The 24221-nt window shown below is 40.4% G+C and overlaps 1 protein-coding gene across 1 annotated transcript in view; it reads left to right on the top strand.

The window, feature by feature from the left end:
* Positions 1-24221, top strand: part of LOC145414965 (G protein-coupled receptor kinase 2-like) — an 854061-nt gene that overhangs the window by 390205 nt on the left and 439635 nt on the right. Inside the window, exon 7 of the mRNA XM_080284376.1 lies at positions 166-312. Within this exon, the coding sequence (XP_080140502.1) occupies positions 166-312 (147 nt within the window). The remainder of the gene's footprint in view (positions 1-165; positions 313-24221) is intronic.

Below are 24221 nucleotides of genomic sequence, written 5' to 3'. Positions count from 1 at the left end.
AGATGGCAGGGGACAGGACGATATGGAGGAGATTTGTTTGTGGCCATCTCTTATGGGATTAAGGTGTATGATAATAGACAGATAGATGGTACTTAATTAGTAGTATAAAAGGGAATATAAAATGTTAGGGAGAAATTTTTAATGTTCATATGTTTCTGCTTTCAGGTTAGTTTAGCCTACGCATATGAAACAAAAGACTCTCTCTGCCTGGTGTTGACAATAATGAATGGAGGGGACCTGAAATTTCATATCTACAACATGGGGGTAGAACCAGGCTTTGACCAGGAGAGAGCAATCTTCCATGCTGCAGAGGTTTGTAGTGGTTTTGAGTATCATTAATTTGCCACCATATCTCCTTACTAGTATTGTTAGAAATCATTTTTCTGTTGCTTGATGCTGCATGCAAAGTGTGCTGAATCCTGTAAGAGGTGGCCTGTTGGCATGTATTTTAAAGTTTGTAGAACTCCTTATAGATGTGTCTTTCCCAAAACATGAACAGATCAGCATTATCTCTCATAGTTGTCTGTATTTGGGCATGAATGAACTGAAGTTAACAAGTGTTGTTGTATGGATGAAACTGGAATGCACAGCATGTACACCTATGACAAAGTAAGTAATTACCGTATATCCTGCCATATAATGGCCACCGGTGTATATTGCACACCCTTCATTGGCAAGGGATATTTAGGGAGGGGGGAAAATACAGTGCTCCATTTAATTTACTAATTATTTGTATTCAGCATGAACCAGTTTGTTAGAGAAAATGATTTTGGATAAAATATTTAAAAAAGGAAATAGTTGAGCATTCAAATTTTTCACCGTTGCCATGTGTTCACTAGTAGATGATCAGTTGATTTTTGTTTACAATTCACTTACGTGATCAGCATGGTGAGATAACTTCTTGCACAGTGTGTTTGCATATCCAACCCACAGAATGCTTTGTTTAATGTTTATTTATGATGTATTTTTGATCATAGACACTCATAAAAGTCTGCATTATGGAAATCTTAATTATAATTAATAAGGCCTTTGAGTAATTTTCTTCTGACTGTTGGTGCCCTTGGTACCAGTCACCACAACTTGTAGGCCTGCCATAAACCATGAGCAACTTCAGAAGCATTATATGGCAAGAAATATGGTCATGGTCAGTCTAATGTGTCTGTGCCAAAAGGTGAGAATATGATGTGAGGTCACAGACATTGTTACTGGTGATGTGAGATTGGACTTACTGGGAAATGCTAATAATTTGAAGCAGCTAGGCTGCTTTCTTGTCAGATTGTTATTTTGTGACTTATACTTTTAACTTTTTATTTTGTGATTTATAGAGATGAATTGAGGCATTGCATCCTAACTAGCCGGATACAGTTTTCGTTTGTCACTTCCTTTACAAAACTCAATACACTTACATCCATTGGCTCTGGTCACCTAGTGGCAACTCTCCTTGCTGCTCAATTTTAGCAGCATTTCTTTTGAGTCCCTTGACTCTGAGGTCATAATCTATGATCTTGTCCCAGGCTTTTTACCTGCCACTTGCAACTCTACCCTCACTTGTTCACACCTCTCACCCTCCACAGCTGTTTTTCATCCCTTATCCTCTCCACATGCCCAGACTGTGTCAGTCTACCCCATCTCATAACAACACCAGTACATTCAAGTTTCAGCCTTCCTGTCAACTAACCATCCACAATCCTAATCCCCTGTCATTGAAGGACACACTACATACATATCCATCTGATCATTCTCATCTCTGTGCATTTGAGCCTACAGATATCTTCCTCCATTACTACCCAAGCCTCACTAGCATACAGTATTACACCCCTAACACATACGGCATACAAAAACCCCTTAGCATGGAGGGAGAACCCTCTTAATGTCAGGAGGGACAAGAACTGCCTAAACTTCCAACTACCCCTGACCCTTGCTACCAGGGTAGCTCCAGCCTTACTTCTTGCATATATCATGTTCCCCATGTAACAGAGCTCCTCCACACCCTCCCACAAGATTAATCCTTTCCTGCCTCTCTGCCTCAGTATACTCTCCTGTTGCTACCACATGCTCAAAATCAGCATTATTTTGCAGCCTACCACTAATATCACTACAGCCTTTATGCATCCACTTATCACAAAAACTGTGGAATTCCTTCCCACACCCACATGGCAAACTGTGCATGGCCACACTCCCTCTGTTTTGACAGTAGATGGCATCATCTGTTTTATCTGCATTTACTCTCAGACTCTCTGCCCCACCATTTTTCCACCTCCAAAATCTCTCCCTTGCTACCCTCTGATTCTCCACGATCAACACCAAGTCTTCAGCATACAACATTCCCATAGAAGTCCAATTCTGAAGTCATGCAAGAAGCCATCACGCGCCATGATAAACAATAAGGGGGTTAAAACCAACCCCTGATGCACGCAAACGTTCACGGAAAATTTATCACTCTACATTCTCGCTAACTTGGGTGCTAGTACCCTTATCTATCTATCTATAGCCCGACGCCCTAATCCCGCAAAGGGTGGCCGCAGACAAAACGCCTCCAAGTCACTGTCACCCACCATTTGACTCCCCTCCCCCCAACTCACCCCCCCCTCCCTCATATACCTCTCAACTCCATCCCTCCACCTCATCCTCGGTCTACCCCTCCCTCTCCCTCCCTCCACCTCACCTACATACACCCTCTTAGTCAGTCTTTCGTTCTCCATCCTCTCCACATGTCCAAACCACCTCAGTGTATTTCTCCTAATCTTTTCAACCACATCCACATCTACCCCACAACGTTCCTTCACTTCTTCATTCGTCAACCTGTCCCTCCACGTCACTCCACATGCTCCTCTCAAGTAACTCATTTCCACTGCTCTCACTCTTGACTTGTTCCCTTCTTGCAAGGTCCACGCCTCGCTTCCATACGTCAGGGTAGGGATCACAATACCATCATGCAGTGACTTCTTAACTTCCATACTCACCTCCCTATTTCTCATCACTGCTTTCAGTGTACGAACAACCTTCCTTCCCTGCTGTACCCTTTCATTTACTTCATCCCCCAAAACAAACTTATACATTGCCATAGTCACTCGTCAACCATTCCTCAATCTCAAGCTTTCCCATTACCCACTTCACCACCTCCTTGGGTGTCCAGTCAAAAGCCTTTTTCAACTCAACAAATTTAAAGTACAGATCACTTTCTTCCTATAAATTTTTTTCTTGAAGCTGTCAGACAGTGAATATTGCATCAGGGATCCCTTTTCTTGGCATAAACCCCAAGAGCATCACATCAGTATTCACTCTCCTTTATCATACCATCCACTACTCTCTCCGTTACATTCATTATCTGGTCCAGAAAGTTTGTTCATATGTTTCATGTTGTGTCTGGGAGAACTAGTTGGTATGTGGGATAATAGCCTTTTAAAGATGTGTTAAAAGTTACACTACATAACTGCAGTATTATAGCTTATCAGGTTGTAACATGACACCAAACTGGCTCCATCAAAAGGACTTCCAGGCACTTCTGTTTCTTTTGAGGAGATGCTCAATATCCAGTCCTTTATTTTAGTGTTATCCTCCGGTGACTACACCAAATGATAAGCCAGATGATTTTCTGCTCTCCAGGAAGCTATTCATTGTGCCAGGTGGTGAGTTTGTGGCCACTCTGGAGGGCAGGGGAGAAAGAATACTAGTCAAGTAATTCATATGTGTTTAGCGAGTAAAGAGGGAGCGGGTAGAGTGAATTAGGGATCCTCCATCCTTTTTTCTCTCCATAGCAAAAATCAGAAGGCATTGAAGCTGAGTCTGTGCCTGTCCAGGGCACAAGAAAATAGGCAGGCTTGTATGGCTACACTCATCCCCCCTCCTCCCCTTTTTTTCTTTAAGTACATAGGCATGGGAAATACAGACTGTGGAAGATACTTCGAGAGTTTATCTGTTGCATATGTGAATGAGGGTATCTGTTGACTCTTGCATTACAGAGACAGGAAAGGGATGAGAGTGTGTTGCTGGACAGTATGCACCTGTCGTAAGTAGGGGGGATGCAAGCAGACAGTTCAGAAGAACAGTGGCCGTTAGTAGCAATAGTAAAGAGGATAAAGATTCAGTGAGAGGAGGTGAGTTGATGAGATGAAAAACCTTTGACTCCACTGTGTTTAGATGAGCTGTATGTGAGGAGCCACCACACATGTGAGTTGTATTTCACATAATGATGAGAGTGCTGTATAATGTCAGCGCTCTGCAGGGGTAAAGAAAGTTAGCTTAACACACCTAATCTCTCAGAAGTAAATTTTACATGGTAGGTATTGTGATCTTTCCATGGTAGGTCGTGAGAAAAATATGCCCCAAGAGATTCTAAAAGATGATGAAGGACTGAGCTATGTGTTGTTAAATATTAAGGGTTATTTCCGTAGAAGATTCTGAAGGTTGCAAGATGTACGTATTCATTTTTTATGCATTTAAAACCATCTGCTCATCCAGTATTCAGTCTTTATTTGCCCAATCAGGAGCATAGGAGCACTGGGCTAGGTTACTCATTCGCAAGTCAAGGCAAGGGTGACCAGCCTTTTTCATCCCTGAGTGGTAGTATGTGAGTAGTAAACCTCAGGCATTCCTCTAATGGAAACACTTACAGGCTTCGTCCGTTTGGAGTACCTTAACTTGCTAGATTGTGAGTCATTATTTGTGGTTATCACCCAGTGTAGTAATTGACTTCCAGGGTTACAGGAAGCAGTTTGGATTGTTGCTCATTGTAGGATAATCCTAAGGCAGTACTACATTGAGTGGATGATACGCACCTTGACCTACCTTTGACAGGGAACAACAAGTATGTTGTACTTGGAATGAAAATATTCCATCTTCATATTTCAACATTTGGTGGGACAGGTATCTGTTATGTTAGTTGCTGCTTCCTGTCAGATTGAGATCAACTGATTTAGGTTAGTTGTTGAGGGGTTAAGAAGGGATGAGCCTTTGACAACATGAGGGGAAATAGTGCTGTAACCGATACGATTCACCGAACCAGTATATCATCAATATTTGTGTTTTTTCTGATACCAAACTGATACTGATATTTACTGTCGATATCGGGATATCAGCTATGGATAGAAGAAACATTAAAATTACTTTAAATGAAGATTTTGTTTATTGTTTTGTCTGATTCTGTGTGAAGGAATGATGTTATTTTGACACTGTCTTGCAGCTTAATAGTCTTACTCAAAATCATTAAAGGTTCATAAGTGGGTGAGTGGGAGAGGAGAAAATAAAGGAAAAGAAATCAAAAGAAGTGAAGGCAGAAAGCAGCGAGTTGAGATTGAGGTATACAGTAATACCTCGATATGATATACGATAACCCTAGATGCGATGCCCCGGCTTAACAATGGGAGTAGAAATTGCACCATATTCCTCCTGATGGTGGCCGAACCCTGGTTTAACGATGGGTTTTGATTTTTCTTACCAATTTTGATGGTATTTTAGACTAAAATTGTGTGTTTAGGTTGATTTATAAACTGCTTTTAGACTCCAATTGATGTGTTTTAGCCACAGGTGGGGTGAACATTGTCATTTAGGGGTACAGTTTACTAAGCTTGATTTTTTCCAGACTTATATTTGACAATATTCAGATTATATATGTTGGATTAAGTGAGTTATTTGCAGGTGTTAGGCTTAGGTTAGCATCCTTGACAGCTGTTAGGCCATTTTGATTGCCTTTCAACCTGTTTTTGGGCTCATCTGGGTGGGTTATGGACTTAGTTTGGGGAGAAACCCAAGGCTAGTAAACGGTCCACATTGAAATACTTGCTAAAAGTACCCTGATATATGATACCCCGCATAACGATGGGGTCTTACCTAACCAGTTAGTTTGTTAAACTAGGGTATGCCTGTACTGTGTACTTGTGGTGTGTACGTGTGATGGCTATGTGGGTTTATGTCCGTTAATAGTGTACACAAACTGTCGAAATGACCTAAGTGCAAACTGCCTGCACCCACTAATTATTATATTCTTTATTTAGCCTTAATATATAGTGTGACTATCCTTGCAATAGTCAAAATAAAGAAGTGATTTACTGCATATAATAAGAAAGAAGGCAGTATATGGGGGCAATAAGAGGACAGTAACCCTGAGACTAAAGGTTGAACAACTTATGGCAACTTCATTGAAGCTCAGCATGTACAGTGAAACAATCCTTTAGGTCCGGCCTCCTGGCTGTATAAGGCCTGCAAGACCATTTGATTAGGCCCGCAAGGCAATTCATAAATGCAATATCATAAACTCATGAACGAATATATATATACAGTATATACAGTAATCCCCGTAATATCTGGACACCCAATTTCCGGACATCCCCAATTACTGGACATTTTCGTCCTGGGATCCAATATTCCCAAAATGGGCCAAAAACTGCAAAAAATTAGAAAAAAATCTGACTTTTTTTTCCCACCTGTAATTTGAAATTGCCACGTGGCACCGAACAGCTGTTACACCATGGTCCCTTCACCCCATCCTTCCTCCCCTGTTCCCTGTCAGGGTTGCCATTTGGTATTTTTCATTACCAAATGTGGGCCAATTTGGTAATGAAAATTCATTTGGTAATGAATCAGAATAATACAATACCAAATGGATTTTTCACATGTATGAGGATACACAGGATGGAGATGGTGGATTGTTTGCTCTCTCTGATTAATTTGTTAGCCTACATAGCGTGATAATAATCAACATGCTGTTAATTAAAAAAAGAGTGATTACATGTATTTCCACTTGTGTATATAATTAGTGAAGAATAGATGCTAGCTTTACGAATTTGGTAATGAAAGTTAAGAATGGTAATGAAAATTGAGGAGTTCGGTAATGTGGCCTTTGCAGTCTGGCAACTCTGTTACCCCGCCATCATCAACAGTCACAGCCTAACTCCGATCGAGAGCAGATGCTTATAGCAATGCAAGCCACAGGTGTTCGTTTTTTGTGAATAAACAGTGAATAAACTGCAGTACCTCGCCACTAGAACACATGGGAATTTACAGTGTTGTGCAGTGTTTAGAAATTAGAATTTAGAGTCCAAAGGATTAACTGTGGACTGCAAACTGGCAGTTCAAACCAGTCCAGGAGCCAGGGACTTGTTGTAAATACTCAGAATGTTTAATATTGTATAAACTCACCTCTAAAGCCTCATTTCCGGTTCTTTTGCATTTATTTCAGTCTTTTATGTCCCTTATTGGTGTGATTTAGGTCTTAAATAGGTGCAGTGCATGTCCAGAGGGAGTTGTATAGGTGTTTTTCTGAGTTAGGGTTCATAAGTACAAGTCCAGGAGGCTGGGGCCCAATATCCGGACAGGACCACTTTCCGGACGTGCCTTTGGCTCTATTACATCGGATATTGGGGGGATTACTGTATATATATATAAACTCAAAGTCAAATAGCCATCCCTTACGGGATTATGGCGTCTGGCAATTTATAGATATATATATATATATATATATATATATATATATATATATATATACAGTATATATATATATTATATATATATAGTATATATATATATATATATATATATATATATATATATATAGATATATACGGTATATATATATATATATATACATATATATATATATATATATATATATATACATATATATATATATATATATATATATATATATATATATACATATATATATAGTATATATATATATATATATATATATATATATATAGTATATATATATATATATATATATATATATATATATATATATATATATATATATATAAAATGGATGTGGAAGATGTGCAGATTGGCCTGGGAGGAAGGTAGAGTCCCGGAGGATTGGAAGTCAGGTATAATTATTCCCTTGTACAAAGGAAAAGGGGAAAAAGAAGTGTGTGGTAATCATAGGGGCATTTGTCTTCTTAGTATAATAGGAAAAGTATATGGTAGGATACTTATTGACAGAGTTAGAGAAAGAACAGAGAAATTAGTTGGAGAAGAACAGGGAGGCTTTAGGAAGGGAAGAGGTTGTGTAGATCAGATATTCATTCTCAGATCTTTGGTGGAAAAGTTTCTAGAGAAGGGAAAGAAGATGTATGCGGCTTTCATGGATTTGGAGAAAGCATATGACAGGGTGGATAGACTAGGATTGTGGAAAGTGTTAAGAATATATGGAATAGATGGAAAGTTGTTGAATGCTGTGAAGTGTATGTACGATGGTGCGAAGGCTGCAGTGCGTGTGGATGGTGAACTAAGTGAATTTTTCTCTTTGAAAGTTGGGTTGAAACAGGGATGTGTCATGTCTCCATGGTTGTTCAATCTGTACATGGATGGGGTAATAAAAGAGGTACAAGGTAGGGTAGTGGATGTTGGAGTGGCCCTGGTGAGAGAGGATAGTGTTTGGAAACTCCCTGTACTGTTGTCTGCAGATGATACCGTGTTGTTGAGTGAAGATGAAGGGGAGCTGCAAGGCTTGGTGGATGAGTTTGAGAGAGTGTGTAAGAAACGGAATCTAAAGGTGAATGTAGGGAAGTGTAAAGTGATGGTCTTTGAGAGAGGTGAAGTCAGTGAATGTACAGCGAGGTTGGATGGTGAGGAATTGGAAAATGTGAGTACGTTTAAGTACTTGGGTAGTGTGATGAGTAAGGATGGAGGTTTGGAGGGTGAAGTGCTTGAAAGGGTACAGCAGGGAAGAAAGGTTGCTGGTTCTTTGAAAGCAGTGATAAGAAACAGGGAAGTGAGCATGGAAGTGAAAAAGTTACTACATGACAGTATTGTGATACCAACTCTAACTTACGGAAGTGAAGCTTGGACGTTGTTGGAAGGACACAAGTCAAGAGTGAGAGCCGTGGAAATGAGTTATTTAAGAGGAGCCTGTGGAGTCACATGGAGAGACAGGCTGACGAATGAGGATATAAAGGAGCGTTGTGGTGTTGATGTGGATGTGATAGGAAGCGTTATGAGGAACACACTGAGGTGGTTTGGCCATGTGGAGAGGATGGAGGGTCAAAGACTGACGAAGAGAGTGTATGTGAGTGAGGTGGAGGGGGAAAGAGGGAGGGGGAGGCCGAGGATGAGATGGAGAGATGGGGTGGAGAGGTATATGAGAGAGGGGAGTGTGAGTTGGGAGCAGGGGAGTGAAATGGCGGGGGACAGGGCGACTTGGAGGCGATTTGTTTGTGGCCACCCCAAACGGGATTGAGGCGTCTGGCAATAGATAGATAGATAGATATATATGTATGTGTGTATATATATATATGTATGTGTGTATATATATATATATATATATCTATAGATAGATAGATATATAGTATACTGTATATCTATATATATATAGTATATATATATATATAATATATATATATATATATATATATATATATATATATATATATACAGGTAATTCGCACGGAACACGTGGGTTTCGTTCCTACCGTGCCGTGTTAGGTGCGAAATCGCGTATATTTAAACTACTCTGTATTTTGCTCTCTAGACCCCCCAAATGTGTTGTTTTGCTGTTTTCTGTCACTGGTAATCACTAGAAAGCACTTTAAGTGGTTAGAAGGTTTATTTAATGTTATAACTCACAAATACAGTACTCCACAGCAAAACTTCAACACACAAATACTGTACGTAAACACAAGGAAACATTCCGACGCCGATCATAGGTAATCATATAAATCAGGTTAACTGGTACCAGTGCTTTAACTTACAAGTACATACCAGAACAGTACATATTATCTTAGAAATGCAGTACTGTGATATCGAATGATTTCAGTACATAATCTGTTAGTAATGGCTGGAAAAAAAAAAATGTTATGAATACATTTTCATCTTTTTGATATATGTTTATGGTAGTTTCGAGTTATTTTTTACGTTATCGTTGTGCCCATGCTTGGAAAAGGGAGCGAAAGAGTTGAATTTTCAGTCCTAAATGAGAAAACTGGACGTCCTTCAAGGCTAGACTCTGCCACAGGAGAATAAAGTGGAGGGTGAGTCCGATTAGCAATAAGGAAGTTGTGTCACAACTTCCAGCTCCCACACCACGAGAATGGCTAAAAATAGAATCGTAATGCAGTTTCAGAACTAACAATAAGTCTAATTATTACGAATACAGATACAAAGCAGAAATAAATACGTTTACAGACGGGGAAAACGTACTTCTTCCATCATAACATGTTCATCTTTCTCTATCATTTTACGTTCATCTTTATCATTTTATATTGTTATTTTCGCAATATATATTGCTGTCTCGTAAACAGGGTGGTTGTTTGTGTTTTGCAAGGGAGGAAAAAGATTGTATTTTCTGTCTGGGTCGAGATAATCGGTGTAACTATGTGCAGTTAGGCATGGCCACGAGCGAAAAAATCGTACATCCACTCATCACGATAGCAGGTGGTGAACTGACAGATGATACATGAGAGGGTGAAGTCAAGGTCAGTCTCATGTCCCAGATTTTCGTTCACTTCCCGAAAGTTTTCACAGTTTTCTACAAGTTGCATTGCATCAAATGATCTAAACCATTACAGCAAACCTGAGCAAATAGGTAAAGATACCAAGACAAAAATGTATTTTTCTCTTATTATAAGTCTTTAAAGAACAAACAAAAAAGGCAATATTCCGACGCCGATCATGGGTAATCATATAAATCAGGTTAACTGGTTACAAGGCTATTTAATGCTTTAATTGCTTACAAGTACATACCAGAACAGTAAATATTTAACTTACAAATACAGTACTGTAGAAAAGCAGTACAGTAAGAGTTTAACGAACAAACAAAAAAGGCAATATTCCGACGCCGATCATGGGTAATTATATAATTCGGGTTTAACTGGTTACAAGGCTTTATTTAATTATTTAACTTTATTTAAGTGCTTATAAGTACAGTACATATGAGAACAGTAAATATTTTACTTACAAATACTGTACAGTACTGTGGAAAAAACGAACAACTAAAAAAGGCAATATTCTGACGCCTATCAGGTAAACTGGTTATAAGACTTTATTTCTTGCTTTAACGTTATTTGATAGTACTTTAAGTTGCACATAAACTTACCAGAACAGTACAGTACTGTAAATATTTAACTTACAAATACTGTGCTACTGTACTCGGGAATGTCTCACTCACTGAATAATTTCCCAGCCTAGATCGTCATGTAATCAAAACAAACCGCGCGCTGCGGTGACGTTCGAGGATTTGATCTTTCAAAGGCCTCTCCTGCGTTAATTTGTAGTTTTCATAATGGTTTTTTAATCTTACGTTGTCTTATATGTATCCCAGCCCTTACCGTGTATAATTGCGAGCGCGTTCCGTGAGATTGTGTTCCATGCGAGTTAACTGTATATAATATATATATATATATATATATATATATATATATATATATATACAGTGGAGTCTCTTTTATCTGAAAATCATGGAACTTTCAAAGTTTCGTTTAATCGATTTTTTCGGATAAAAGATACGGTACAGGTAACTCGCACGGAACACGAGGGTTTCGTTCCTACCGTGCCGTGTTAGGTGCGAAATCGCGTATATTTAAACTACTCCGTATTTTGCTCCCTAGACCCCCCAAATGTGTTGTTTTGCTGTTATCTGTCACTAGAAAGCACTTTAAGTGGTTAGAAGGTTTATTTAATGTTATAACTCACAAATACAGTACTCCTGAGCAAAACTTCAACACACAAGTACTGTACGTAAACACAAGGAAACATTCCGACGCCGATCATAGGTAATAAATTAGGTTAACTGGTACTAGTGCTTTAACTTACAAGTACATACCAGAACAGTACATATTTAACTTAGAAATGCAGTACTGTGATATCGAATGATTTCAGTACATAATCTGTTAGGAATGGCTGGAAAAAAAAAAAATGTTATGAATACATTTTCACCTTTTTGATATATGTTTATGGTAGTTTCGAGTTATTCTTTACGTTATCGTTGTGCCCATGCTTGGAAAATGGGGCGAAAGAGTTGAATTATCAGTCCTAAATGAGAAAACTGCACGTCCTGCAAGGCTAGACTCTGCCACGGGAGAATAAAGTGGAGGGTCAGTCCGATTAGCAATAAGGAAGTTGTGTCACAACTTCCAGCTCCCACACCACGAGAATGGCTAAAAATAGAATCGTAATGCAGTTTCAGAACTAACAATAAGTCTAATTATTACGAATACAGATACAAAGCAGAAATAAATACGTTTACAGACGGGGAAAACGTATTTCTTCCATCATAACATGTTCATCTTTCTCAATCATTTTACGTTCATCTTTATCATTTTACCTTGTTATTTTCGCAATATATATTGCTGTCTCGTAAACAGGGTGGTTGTTTGTGTTTTGCAAGGGAGGAAAAAGGTTGTATTTTCTGTCTGGGTCGAGATAATGGGTGTAACTATGTGTGATTAGGCATGGCCACGAGCGAAAAAATCGTACATCCACTCATCACGATAGCCGGTGGTGAAATGACAGATGATACATGAGACGGTAAAGTCAAGGTCATGTCCCAGATTTTCGTTCACTTCCCGAAAGTTTTCACAGTTTTCTACAATTTGCAAACCATTACAGCAAACCTGAGCAAATAGGTAAAGATACCAAGACAAAAATGTATTTTTCTCTTATTATAAGTCTTTAACGAACAAAAAAAAAAAAAAGGCAATATTCCGACGCCGATCATGGGTAATCATATAAATCAGGTTAACTGGTTACAAGGCTTTATTTAATGCTTTAATTGCTTACAAGTACATACCAGAACAGTAAATATTTAACTTACAAATACAGTACTGTAGAAAAGCAGTACAGTAAGAGTTTAACGAACAAACAAAAAAGGCAATATTCCGACGCCGATCATGGGTAATCATATAATTCGGGTTATCTGGTTACAAGGCTTTATTTAATGATTTAACTTTATTTAAGTGCTTACAAGTACAGTACATACGAGAACAGTAAATATTTAACTTACAAATACTGAACAGCACTGTGGAAAAAACGAACAAATAAAAAAGGCAATATTCTGACGCCTATCAGGTAAACTGGTTATAAGACTTTATTTCTTGCTTTAACGTTATTTAATAGTACTTTAAGTTGCACATAAACTTACCAGAACAGTACAGTACTGTAAATATTTAACTTACAAATATTGTGCTACTGTACTCGGGAATGTCTCACTCACTGAATAATTTCCCGCCTAGATCGTCACGTAATCAAAACAAACCGCGCACTGCGGTGACGTTCGAGGATTTGATCTTTCAAAGGCCTCTCCTGCGTTAATTTGTAGATTTCATAATGGTTTTTTAATCTTACGTTGTCTAATATGTATCCCAGCCCTTACCACGTATAATTGCGAGCGCGTTCCGTGAGATCGTGTTCCGTGCGAGTTACCTGTACTGTAATAATACGTAGGATACAAGGGAACAGTTTTGTACTCACCCATCACCCATTTCTGGCGTCATCTAGCCCACCACCACCACCAGCACCCCAAAAGCCACTCAACCATCACTAACACACATAATACACTGTAGTAACTATGTATGTAACTGTACTTTTGTAACTAGTAGAAACTGCCAATTTAAATAAATCCTCACTCAAGTAAACTTAAATAAACCTTCACCAAAACAATTACGTAATTCACTGTAAGCAATTCGAACAAGTAAAGTCTTAAACCTAATTGTTTTTTTGATATTTTCTGTTTCTTTATTCAGTCATTTCCACATCATCTCCCACATCATCCAACTCTTCCGAGGTGGTGGATGCAGGTGAGGGAGTGACTAGTGGAGCAACCGTAAACTAATTCTAGTGGCGCGAAACAAGCCCGTGGTGTTTGAATTTTCAGATAGATTTCAGATTTTTGCTGTTAATGAAAATGAGAATGTTTTAATAAAACTTACGGTTAGTGGCAAATTACGGATAAAAGAATTTCGGATAAAAGAGACTATACGTATTTCGTGGGAAGACGCACTTTTTTGTCTCAAAATCACCTTCAAATATCCCCATGTGTCCTTGGAGGCTAGACTAGGACCTTGGCTCCATTTAGAAGAATCGCCTATACTGAGGATCAGCTCACTGTTTGGCAGTCAAGTATTATTTAGAGTATAAACACCTTTGATTTATTGTAAAAAGTTACATTCACTTGTGTATATACTTAAATTTTACAATTAGAAACACCCAGGCTTAAGAAAAAATTTAGGGTTTGTTTACAACTGGCCATGTGACAGTGTGGGGGTTTAGCGGTATAGCAGTTTAGCAATTTAGCATCTAGCATAAACCCTACTTTAGCAGGCTAACATGATCACTGGTGAACTCCCTGCTAACCTTCTGAAATGCAGTCATGATCACTTTGCTTGCCATCCACTTAGTAACTAGTAAGGGAATCATACTGGAGATGATGGCTAGCATGACATTTGAGTCATTGTAACAGATGTCTGCCTCATATGGAAATTCAATAACCCTTGTTTGGCTGGCTTCTCTTACTGATATTTTGTTTCATTCGAGACAAGAATATAATAGAAGGAAACAGTTTTATATTACCATTACTGAAAAATGGGAAAAACAACTGCAACATTAAACAGTACTGTCTGAAATTACAGGTTTTTAGCAATTTAGCAGTTTAGCACCTAGCGTTCCCCCAACTCTCAGAACATGATCACTTCTGAACCCCTTACTGACCTTCAGAAAGGTAATAATGATCACTTCACTTGCTATCCAATCACTAACTAGCAAGGGAATTACATTGGAGATGATGGCTAGCATGACTTTTGTTGAGTCATTGTAACAGATGTGTGTCTCACATGGAAATTCAAAAACCCTTGTTAGGCTGGCATCTCTTACTGATATTTTGTTTCATTCGATACAAGAGCATCATAGAAGGAAGCAGTCTTATATTACTGTTAGTGAAAAATGGGAAAAACAGTTGCAATATTAAATAACACTTCCCGAAATTGCAGCATTATTAGCGGTTTAGCAATTTAGCAGTTTAGTGCCTAGCGATTTGGAAATTCGATCACCCCATGTTAGGTTGGCTTCTGGTACTTTTAGGGTACATAAAATGGTGTAAACGTCCCTTGTAATTGATTTTTGAAAACTTTGTTGTGTTGTTTGTGATTCTAAAATTCAGTACATGCAGGCATTTGAAGACATGCAGGCATTTGTTTTGGAGATAAAGTGTATTCCTTCACTTAATGGCCTTTTTATTTTCTTAAATGCATGAGAGAACGGGTTTTACTGAGTGTTGTTTTTTAAGTTCATTTCATGAAAAATAATACTTATCTCTATGTACTGATACATATGTAGTGTACTTTAATAGAGATGAACATCACGTCTCAAATTACTGTACAAAAGGAATCGGACACTTCATATTTCATAAACAAACCGGTAGTGTTAAGATGGGCTCGTGGTATGGAGTAACATTTTATAAGGAAGGGGTTGTTTGTTTGTTTTCTTGTCCTGTACCCTTCTTTTACATAAAAATAAAGACACCAAACATATATATACAGTACTGAAGAGAGTCTCTAATGTGTTAAGATAGTGTCATGGAATGCAGTAACATTATGTAAGGAAGGGGTTGTTTGTTTTCATGTCTTGTACCCTTCATTTATATAAAAATAAAGAAACCAAAGACATATATACAGTACTGAATAGAGATTATGAAAAGTGAGTGCGTATTTTAGTGAAAAATGCTCATAACAAGCAACCTTTCTGTAGTCTTGGTCAAGACATACTTTTTTTCTCAGAACTTCCCTTCCTGAATTAGGGTGCGTCTTTCACACTGCAATGTCTAACATGCCACGAAATATGGTATATGCATATACAGTAATCCTTCCACTATCCAATGTAATAGAGCCAAAGGCATGTCTGGAAAATGGTTCCGTCCAGATAGTGGGCCCTAGCCTCCTGGACTTGTACTTATGGACCCTAACCTACCCTGACTTAGAAAAACACCTATACAGCTCCCTACTGGACATGCACAGCACCTATTTAAGACCCAATTCACACCAGTAAGGGACATAAAAGAATGAAATAAATGCAAAAGAACCAGAGAATGAGGTTTTAGAGGTGAGGATATACAATATTAAACATTGTAGGTACCGTACTTACAATAAGTCCCTGGCTCCTGGAATGGTTATTTATGGACCCTAACCTAGCCTAACTCAGAAAAACACCTCCCTACTGGACATGCATAGCACCTAAGACCCTATTCACACCAATAAGGGACATAAAAGAGTGAAATGAGGTTTGAGAGGTAAGTATGGAAAATACAGTACAGTATGAAACATTCTGGGTACTTACAAGTCCCTGGCCATCTTGATGAATAACCCGCCTCCCCTCAGACTCTGACAGTAAAAAGGAGTACCTGAAACACCTGCAGTATACTGTACATGAAGTCTTGCACTGAACTTAGTCAGTTGCAGTCATAAATCCATTTTCTTAACACTACAAACTCGTCTAATTTGCGCTCCATTGTACCTTAATGAAATAAAGTGTTGCACTCTGCACTTAAGTCTTTGCACTCATACATCCATTTTCTCAACACTACACACTCTAGTCTAATTTGCGCCAACAATAACGAGCTTGAGCCGGTGCATGCCATTAGCATTGGCACAACACAAAGCAGATATCCGTTGCTTCCAGAGCTTGCGGCCAGGTACACGCTTCTCCATCTCCTTGGCTAGAGTGTTTGTTGGCAAAGAACGATAGAATAAACCTTTTTGTCAACATTGTAGACTTGACCGAGAGTGAGGCCCTCCTTGTCTCAAGCCCTTCACCTTGTGCTGAAACTCCTCTACGCCATCGTCGTTGGCGTCCAAAGTTTCGCCATGAGATTTATGGTTGGTAAGACCATGTCATAACTTGAATGCGAAGAGCCAACCCTCAGATGCCTTGAAGTCTAGGGCGTCGTGAAGCCTTGCGAACTTCTCAGCAGCAGCCTTCAGCTTCTTGCCATGCACCAGCACACCAGAAGCACGTTGCTGTCGATACCAAATCAACGTGGAGCGGTCGACCTCTGCATACCAGGGAGTAAGCATTATCTTCCTCTCCACGTTGCATTTGTTCTTCGACGAGAAGTCAGCCGTGTACTGCATGAGTTTGTCACGGGATCTCTTGATATCAAACAAAGTAGATCGGGCCAGGTTGAATTCACGGGGGATGTGTGAGGTTGACCATCCTGTGTCCACCTTGTCCAGTATCTCCCTCTTCTTCTCCAGAGTCAAAACCACTCTCTTCCTCTTCTCAGGCGGTGAGGCCATCATCACACACAGTAACAAGAGGCAGGAGAGCCTGCAGCAAGTAGGGCACCACCACAAATGCGAGCATGTGGGCGGCCATGATGACGAGCGTGCACACACAACAAGAGACGGGTGGTAAGTGGGGAGGATGCAGGGGGACTCTAGTGGACGGCGGTGTAACTACACACCAAAACACAGCTGGTCCGCGCCCCGCGCACCGAGTTCAAATTACGGGGGGGGGGGGGAGTGTCAGATTTTTTCTAATTTGCTGCGATTTTTGGGCAATTTTGGGAATAATAAATCCCGGGACCAAAATATCTGGTAAGTGGGGTGTCTTAAAAGTGGGCGTCCAGATAGTACAGGGATTACTGTATATATATATATATATATATATATATGTTTATATACAGTACCCTCACGTCCAACACGGTAATATTGTCATGCACGGGTCCCGTGTTGGACCAAAAACGTGTTGGACAAACAACAGAGCTTATGGGGGAAAATGAATTATGTCAGCAACCCTAGGAAAAGTCACCCTAAATACCTACCATATACCTGTACATATATTGGTACTACTGTAATTATAATAAATGATACTGTACTATGAATGATAACTAACCTTTTAGGATAGTGTTGGTGGGCTTGCTGGGAATGGAAGATGGTATCCAAGGCTGTAGGTAGTCCTACTGGGTCCCCGGAGGATGGCTGCTGGCGTCACTAGCGGGTAATGGCTGCTGCTCCTCCTCAACCTCCCTCATAAATCCTTCGAAAACATACTCAGAATCACTATCCTTGTCCACATCCATGGAAGGTCCTACTTCTTCCTGTCCTAGCACTCTCTTCTTTTCCTGGAAGATATTGTCTTGGTTTTTTATTATGGTCGTCATGCTGGCTTCATTCACGTCGTAGGCCTTGGCGATGTCGACATTCCTCTCCCCTTTCTTCTTCCTGTCGATGATTTCTAGCTTGGTGGCCTGAGGGAGGTGCCGCCGCTTCTTGGGGTTCTCAGAAGGCTTCCTAGGCATCTCGAGCAGGATAAAATGCAGTAGCATGGGCAGAAAATGCCACGAGAAAAAAGCACCGTCCAATGCGACTGAGTGACGCTGTGGTGGGAGAAATTTAAACAAAACATCACGTGAGAGCAGAAGCATTTTTAATTGGGCGACATCACAATCACGTCACGATAGTGGGCGGGGGAGGCTACTTGATCGGAAGTTTTGATTGGCTGTCAGCGTCACGGGAACGTCAAGTATGACCGTGTTGGACCGAGGGTGATCGTGCTAGAGGCGAACTCTACGGATTTCACCCACTTCTCGGAGCTCCGTGCGTGTTATGCAAATGCACCTGTGTTACAGTAATTAAATCGTATTAATTCGTACTAATTTTTTGCTCTTCGTGCTTGACGCGAATCGTGCTGGACAAACCCGTGTTGGACGCGAGGGTACTGTATATATATATATATATATATATATATATATATATATATATGTATATAAAAATAGAGAATATAAGAGAGTATGGATCAGTTGGTTCAAGGATTGTGTGGGTAAGACTGAAAGTTGGACTACAAATGTGGGTGACTGTGTGCGTGTATGCGCCAATGCAAGATCATGCAAGCAGAGTGAGAGAAGAGTTCTGGACAAATGTGGAGGTGTGCATGGAAAAGTTTGAAAGGAATGAGAGAGTGTTTTTGATTGGTGATATGAATGGTAAAGTAGGGAATGTGAAGGTGAAGGGAGTAGTTGGTGAGTGGGGTGTGCCTGCTGAGATAGATGAGAATGGCAGTGCTCTAGTGGACATCTGTGCCAGGAGGGGGTTGGTGATAGCCAGTACCCTCTTCAGGCACAAAATGATCCACAGGTATAAATGGCGAGTGATGAGAACAGTGGATGGTGAACTGAATTAAGGGAAGGCAATGATTGATTATGTGTGTGTGGATGAAAGGATGCGATGATGTGTAATGGATGCAAGAGCATATAGAGGTTGGGGGAGTGTACTTTCTGATCACTACTTGTTGGTGGTCAGAATCAAGGTCCAAGTAAAATGGAGAAATAGAAGAAGGGAAGGATGGGAGGAAGGAGTAAAAGTGGAAAGGTTACAAGAGGATGAGAAAGTGGCAGAATACTGTATAAGAGAGAAGTGGAGGAGTGATTGGGTAAATATGAATTGGAGAAGATGAGGGATGTGGAAGGTGTGTGCCAGATATTTGCAGAGGAAATATGTGCAGCATGTGAGGTGGTGTGTGGGGTGAAGAGAAGATGAAAGGGGGTGCAAGGAACAGCGTGGTGGAATGAAGAGGTGAGAGAGGCTGTGGGACGAAAGAAGAAAGCATGTAATGAATGGATGAGTTATAGGAGCGTGGAAGAAGTTGAGAGACAGAAGAGAGAGTTATATGTAGAAAGGAAGAGAGAGGTGAAAAGATTAGTAAGAGAGAATAAGAAGAGAGTGGATGAGGAATTTGGAAGGAATTTGAGTGTCAAGTGGAGGGAATGTAAGAAAATCTTCTGGAAAGAGGTGAAGAGACTCAGACAGGGTAGCAATGAAGTTAGTAGGGGAGTGAAAGATAAAAATGGTAGATTAGTAGTTGAGAAGGAAGAAAAAGTGAAGTGATGGAGAGAACACTTTAATGAATTATTGAATATAGAGAATGAAAGTAATGTGAGTATAAGTGGCTGGGGAATGGCTGGGCGATGGATGGATGTGAGAAGAGAGGAAGAAATCAGTAGGATGGAAGTTGTGGAAGCAATGAAGAAATTCAAAATGGGGAAAGCCCCAGGAATAGATGGAGTGTGTGGTGAAATGGTGAAGCATGGGGGAGAGATAGTAGTAGAATGGATGTGGAAGATGTGCAGATTGGCCTGGGAGGAAGGTAGAGTCCTGGATGATTGGAAGTCAGGTATAATTATTCCCTTGTACAAAGGGAAAGGGGAAAAAGAAGTGTGTGGTAATCATAGGGGCATTTGTCTTCTTAGCTTAACAGAAAAAGTATACGGTAGGATACTTACTGACAGAGTTGGGAAAATAACAGAGGAATTAATTGGAGAAGAACAGGGAGGCTTTAGGAAGGGAAGAGGTTGTGTAGATCAGATATTCATTCGTAGATCTTTAGTGGAAAAGTTTCTAGAAAATGGAAAGAAATATGTGGCCTTCATGGATTTGGAGAAAGCATATGACAGGGTGGATAGACAAGGATTGTGGAAAGTATTAAGAATATATGGAGTAGATGGGAAGTTGTTGAATGCCTTAAAGAGTATGTATGAAGGTGTTAAGGCTGCAGTGTGTGTGGATAGTGAACTGAGTGAGTTTTTCTGTTTGAAGGTTGAGTTGAAACAGGGATGTGTCATGTCTCCATGGTTGTTTAGTCTGTTTATGGATAGGGTTATAAAAGAGATACAAGGTAGGGCAGTGGATGTTGGAGTGGCCCTAATGAGAGAGGGCAGTGTTTCGAAACTCCATGTACTATTGTTTGCAGATGATATTGTGGTGTTAAGTGAAGACGAAGGGGAGCTGCAAGGCTTGGTGGATGAGTTTCAGACAGTGTATGAAACGGAATCTAAAGGTTAATGTAGGGAAGAGTAAAGTGATGGTCTCTGAGAGAGGTGAAGTCAGTGAATGTACAGTGAGGTTGGATGATGAGGAAATGGAAAATTTGAGTACGTTTAAGTACTTGGGTAGTGTGATGAGTAAGGATGGAAGTTTGGAGGGTGAAGTGCTTGAAAGGGTACAACAAGGAAGAAAGGTTGCTGGTTCCTTGAAGGCAGTGATAAGAAACAGGGAAGGGAGCATGGAACTGAAAAAGTTATTACCTGACAATATTACTCTGACCTATGGAAGTGAAGCTCGGATGTTGTTGGAGGGACACAAGTCAAGAGTGAGAGCAGTGAAAATGACTTATTTGAGAGGAGCCTGTGGAGTCACATGGAGAGACAGACTGACAAAAGAGGATGTGAAGGAGCATTGTGGTGTGGATGTGCATGTGATAGGAAGCGTGAGGAGAAACACATTGAGGTGGTTTGGCCATGTGGAGATGATGGAGAGTGAGAGACTGATGAGGAGAGTGTATGTGAGTGAAGAGGAGGGGGAGAGAGGGAGAGGAAGGCCGAGAATGAGATTGAGGGATGGGGTGGAGAGGTATATGAGAGAGGGGGGTGTGAATTGGGAGCGGGGCAGTGATATGTCGGGGGACAGGGTGACATGGGAGTGATTTGTTTGTGGCCGCCTCGTATAAGGGATTAAGGCGTCTGGCAATAGATAGATAGATATACAGTAAATCCTCATTTTTCACTGCTTGGATGTTCCGCCAAAACCTCACAAACCGTGAAACGTCGAAGTGTGAAGTTAAGAATCAACGGCAAAAATAGAGGAGCGTTCCGGCAGAACACGTACCTACCCTATCAGAAAGTACTATAACACCAAACAGGCCCTACCCAGAATTAAATGAAGAGTGTTTGCTACTGCTAAAAAAGCGCAATGCAAAAAACATGTTCCTGAAAAGACATTAAAACTGTTATAAAGAGCTGCAACACCGGAAATCCTTACTGGAAATAAAGTGAAGACTGGCTTGAGTGGGAAGTGAAGGTGTGTTGAGAGTGGATGGGCTAGTTTGCGATGTCACTGATCAAGGAAGAGCTGCTACTTTTCACCAGATTATTTAATTTTCTACATCAAGGTAGGTCAACTAAACCCCGGTCATTTTATGTGCCCTCTTTGTCACTAAAAGGAAGGGAGAAATTATAACAGTATTATTTTACTCTCTGCTACAAGGAAGAGAGGCTGTAATATACGTACTCAAATAAAATAAAAAATTAGTGGGCTGAGTCTACCATTTCTGTATTGGGACGGTTATTATTCTTTCCTTCCTTAAATATCGATAAGCTTTATTTTACATCCATTTCAGGTATTTGTCCATCAAAACAAAAATAAATAGTGTTACTAGTAACATGTAACGATTCTTTGTTAAGAAATAGTAGCACGACACAGCTGAAGATCGTACGTTACGATCACAAACAAAAATAAACTCACATGTGTCTACTGCCCAGCTGGACCTACTGTGTATTCACGACACGGCTGAAGATCGTACGTTATAATCATAAACAATAACAAACTCACGTGTGTCTACTGCCCCACTGGACTTGCTGTATAAAGATCATGGAAAATTGTTGCATAGAAAAATGGACAGTGCCTAGACTGAGCATTGGTACGCATCGTCTGCTGAGTTTCGGCTGCCGGCTGGGAGCATCGAATTGTGGGGAAATTCGCAAATTTTGAAACAACTCAGAAACTTTTTTATTGCGCGAGAAACGAGGCATTAAAGTAAAATGTGTCCATATATGAGGATTTACTATATATATATAATTATTATGTACTGGGCTACAGTTGATTTTAAGTTGATAATTTTGTATGGCCTGCGAGTCTATCTATCTATCTATCTATCTATAGCCCGACGCCCTAATCCCGCAAAGGGTGGCTGCAGACAAAACGCTTCCAAGTCACTCTGTACCCACCATTTGACTACCCTCCCCCCAACTCACCCCCCCCTCCCTCATATACCTCTCAACTCCATCCCTCCACCTCATCCTCGGTCTACCCCTCCCTCTCCCTTCCTCCACCTCACCTACATACACCCTCTTAGTCAGTCTTTCATTCTCCATTCTCTCCACATGTCCAAACCACCTCAGTGTATTTCTCCTAATCTTTTCAACCACATCCACATCTACACCACAACGTTCCTTCACTTCTTCATTCGTCAACCTGTCCCTCCACTTCACTCCGCATGCTCCTCTCAAGTAACTCATTTCCACTGCTCTCACTCTTGACTTGTTCCCCTCTTGCAAGGTCCACGCCTTGCTTCCAGACGTCAGGGTAGGGATCACAATACCATCATGCAGTGACTTCTTAACTTCCATACTCACCTCCCTACTTCTCATCACTGCTTTCAGTGTACCAACAACCTTTCTTCCCTGCTGTACCCTTTCACGTACTTCATCCCCCAAAGTTCCATCCTTACTCATCACACTACCCAAGTACTTGAATGCACTCACATTCTCCATATCCTCACCATCCAACCTCACTGCACACTCTGTGACTTCATTCCTCTCAAACACCATAACTTTACTTTTGTTTACATTAACTTTCAGCTTCCTCCTCCTACACACTGTCCCAAATTCATTCACCAAACCTTGCAACTCCCATTCATCTTCACTCAACAATACTGTATCATCAGCAAACAGCAACACCGGAAGCTTCCAAATCTCACCCTCATTCATTAGGGCCACCCCCACATCCACTGCCCCACCTTGCACCTCCTTTACAACCCCATCCATCCATGTATATATTAAACAGCCATGGAGACATCACACACCCCTGTTTCAGTCCCACATTGAGATCAAAGAACTCACTCAGCTCACCATCCACTCGCACCGTAGCCCTAGCTCCCTCGTACATAATCTTCACAGCACTCAACAATTTCCCCTCCACTCCATATATTCTTAATACCTTCCACATACCTTGCCTATCTATTCTGTCATAAGCTTTCTCCAAGTCCATGAAGGCAGCATACACTTTCCTTCCCTTCTCTAGATACTTCTCCACTAAACATCTTAGAACAAATATCTGATCTACACACCCTTTTCCCTTCCTAAATCCCCCTTGTTCTTCTTCAACTAGCTCCTCTGTCATATGCCTAACCCTATCAATGAGTATTCTACCGTATATTTTACCAGTCACACTAAGAAGGCAAATACCCCTATGGTTACCACATACTTCTCTCTCCCCTTTTCCTTTGTACAAAGGAACAATTATACCTGATTTCCAGTCCTCTGGAACCCTTCCCTCTTCCCAAGCCAATCTACACAACTTCCATATCCACTCCACAACAATCTCACCCCCATACCTAAGCATTTCACCATACACTCCATCAATTCCTGGGGCCTTTCCCAACTTAATCTTCTTCATCGCTTCCACTACTTCCGACCTACTGATCTCTTCCTCCCTCCTCTCATCTCTTCTTCTCCCAGCCAATCCCTA

The sequence above is a fragment of the Coenobita brevimanus genome, chromosome 101 (assembly GCF_032717465.1).
Source record: "Coenobita brevimanus isolate Jiangsu-jjx chromosome 101, ASM3271746v2, whole genome shotgun sequence".
Classification (NCBI taxonomy): Eukaryota; Metazoa; Arthropoda; class Malacostraca; order Decapoda; family Coenobitidae; genus Coenobita; species Coenobita brevimanus.
This window is presented reverse-complemented; position numbering and strand designations above follow the sequence as displayed.